Here is a 3,239-nt window from a genome sequence, read left to right as displayed (position 1 = left end):
TTATTTCGACACCACCGTCATATGGCTAGAATATTGCAGATTGTGGCGTTAAACAACAAACAAACTAATTTCGGCGAACTAATTTCGACTCCAACCCAAACTCACTCACGCAAAAAACCCTAATCAAAGATTTCATACAGGTAACCTCTCCAGTTACCTCCTGTATGGGATTGAATTGTTGAGCCGCGCATTGTGCCCGTGGATGTCTACTGTATTAACTTCTGTATCTGACCAGAGGCCGATATATAAACTTTGAATAGACTTGAAGTACCTGACCTTCCCTATAGCCTGGTGGAGGCGGTATGCGGGTCAACCGTCATCAATATCAACACCTGGTCATGTTAACTTGATCATGTGACTACAGGCGCACGGCTACCCCCCAGAGAAGAGGTGAAACAACCCGACCATGTGGAAAATACCGTTGCTCGCAGCCTTGTTATGCATTTTCTTTCAAGGTAAGATGGTGTCGAAGTGTACAAGTATTGTGGGCAATCTGACCCTATTTAGGACAGATTCCACGCAACTGGTTTATGTACCGTCTTGAAGATAACTGTAATCTTATTGTATACCGTATTCATTGTAATAAACGCAGGCGGTATACTGATATGGGCATGCAGTTTGTTTGGTGTGAATGGAAAAGGGTCTCCGAGTTCAGAATATTTTTTTAAATTCATCAGTTTATTTTGTTGTTCTTTTATTAACATTTTACAAAAAAAATATAATAACTATGACCTCAAGATGGTTTGAAATAATTTAACATCGACCAGAAGCAGAATATTGTTTTATGATACCACGTGTATCGTTAAAGTATACGGTAAACAGGTTAAATACTTATTGATATTTAATATTTATTTACAGTAAGTGGAAGCTGTTTGTCATGATACCATGTTTAGAGTGATGAGATAAGGTTTTTTGTATCAGGAAAATAGTTTCATTGAAATTAAATTACTGCTGTACGTGAAGGTTTCCTTTACTTACTATAGTTTTTTCGATATTTTTTTCAGTAATTTATATTCAAATCGCAGCCTTTTCTCAATGCTTTTGAGATTTGTGTTAAGTTGTATTCGGGATTCAGGGTGAACATTGAGACTCAGAGTGAGAAAAAGGTGTTTGGGACTCGGAGCGAGGGTCACAGGCCCTTGCGTCGTTGTTTAAATATTTCCAGATCAATTAATATGACGAGTATCAGTAATGCACCATCCTAGGACAGTGACACCCCCAGTAGAGCGTGGGTGGGAAGACTGACGTCATACATACCTTGCACGGTTACCAGTTCAGTGAAACTCAAGAGCTCGGGTAGAGTGCTGACAAACCTAGAATCATGATCAACTGGTATCATAAAGATACCCTGGGGTATAATTGAAATGTTGTTCACAGCAGCGTTAAACCCAACTCACTCACTCACTGCAATGTTTACTTAAAGTGAGTGTGTGAGTGAGTGAGTGACCACAGCCAGGTCGAGAAAATCCTCCTACAGCGCTGTTAAAGTCTTAAGACCTGTATTAGAATAGGTCTTCAGCAACCCAAGCTTGTCGCAAGAGGCGACTAACGGGAGCGGGTGGTAACACTCGCTGAGTTGGGTGATGCATGTCATCGTATTGCAATCAAAGATCATAGATCAAAACTCGTTATGTCAATTACTGGTCCAGACTCGATTATATTCAGACCGCCGTCTTATAGCTGGAATATTGCTGGGAGCGACATTAAACAACAAACAAACAAAACTCTCCATGCCATGCATTGCTTGCCATCAGTTTCAGACAGCAAGATGTCTGTGTGTACGAGGCAGGATTCCCCAAGCAGCATCTCATACATCGTGTGCTACACCGGATGTTGCGGCAGCAACTACACGACCCATTGCTGTAACACTACAACCATGTGAGACCTTTTGTCTATTCACTCAACGGGCTGTCGTAGATATTAATTGGTGATGATGTGTTAAATACAACATGGGAAGAAAGGCCACAAAACCGTTTCCATAATCCTAAGAACTCTCTGCTAAAAGCTGAGTCCATTACGATTGCTCCCACATGATAAGTGTTAATGAATCATTATCAAACAGGAATGATACCAGGTATTCGCGAAAAGCACCCGTCATAAACACATGCAAAGGCAAGCCATTTTTCATTTGAAGAAAGAACCACGGGAACATGTGGTACGTCAAAAATAAGGAATTCTATAGGACATCATTTTGGTCATTGATGCGTCAAAGCTGGATATGTCCTTGACATGTCTACCATAAAACGTTTTGAAAGCTTAACTGAGCACGTGTGGCCCAGTCGTCCAAGGCGCCGCGAATATCTGTGCAGAGTTGCTTCCCTTGGGTACGCAAGAAACCTATGATTGTGGGTTCGAATCCCGGTTCGCCCCAATTATGTTTCTAGGTTTGACAGCACCATACCCATGCTCGTGGGTTTCACCGAAGTGGTAAATTTCTAAGACCTGCATCACTTCGGGTTTTCCTCCCACATTAAGCTGACATGCCGTGATGTAACTGGAATACTGTCACTCAATGAGGCCTTGAATGTTGTAACCCTGAATATATGGATCTAAATAGGAAGCAAATTAGGCAATTTCACTGTTCTGTTTTATTTCTAGACCAGGTGGGTACATCAGTGGAAGGAAGGAGGGTATTTGACATCTGATGAAGAAACTAAATTAAAGGGGGACTTCACGGTCTGTATGGCTGTAGACCCGTGAAGATTCCGTTGTAGAATAGGTCTGCCGTAAAAGGTGACTATGCTTGTCGTAAAAGGCGACTAACGGGATCGGGTGGTCAGGCTCGCTGACTTGGTTGGTGCATGTCATCAATCCCAATTGCGTGGATCGATGCTCATGATATTAATCACTGGATTGTCTGGTCCAGACTCGATTATTTACAGACCGCCGTCATATAGCTGGAATATTGCTGAGTGCGGCGTTAAACAGTAAGCCAACCAACCAACCAACTGTATGGCTGTACATTGTAATGAGTGCACGTATGGTATTTAGGTGTAATCTCTTTGTCATTAAAGCACACAGTACTGTTAGATTGATAAACATAATACAGTCAACAAACAAAGTGGTGTTTGAATGCTCAATTAAATTTGTATGGCTGAAATGGTCCTGCCTATTCCCCTTTGTCTTTTAATAAAATATGATTGTTTGCCTTTGATCGAAACTTCCTACAAACGATTGAGAGATCGCCGAATCTTAAAAAGATAATTCCAGATTCAACAAATTCGAGTGATTTCTCCGAC

At 41.4% G+C, this 3,239-nt stretch overlaps 1 protein-coding gene across 1 annotated transcript in view; it reads left to right on the top strand.

Annotated features, from left to right (window-relative positions):
* Window positions 1–406: 406 nt before the first annotated feature.
* LOC139455930 (uncharacterized) overlaps window positions 407–3,239 on the top strand; it is a 6,865-nt gene continuing 4,032 nt past the window's right edge. The window contains exons 1-2 of the mRNA XM_071237476.1: window positions 407–455; window positions 1,755–1,878. Of these exons, the coding sequence (XP_071093577.1) occupies window positions 407–455; window positions 1,755–1,878 (173 nt within the window). The remainder of the gene's footprint in view (window positions 456–1,754; window positions 1,879–3,239) is intronic.

Source organism: Haliotis cracherodii, unplaced genomic scaffold (genome assembly GCF_022045235.1).
Source record: "Haliotis cracherodii isolate W230 unplaced genomic scaffold, xgHalCrac1.p SCAF_11, whole genome shotgun sequence".
Taxonomy (NCBI): domain Eukaryota; kingdom Metazoa; phylum Mollusca; class Gastropoda; order Lepetellida; family Haliotidae; genus Haliotis; species Haliotis cracherodii.
The sequence above is the reverse complement of the archived record's forward strand: the minus strand, read 5'-3'. Positions and strand labels throughout refer to the sequence as shown.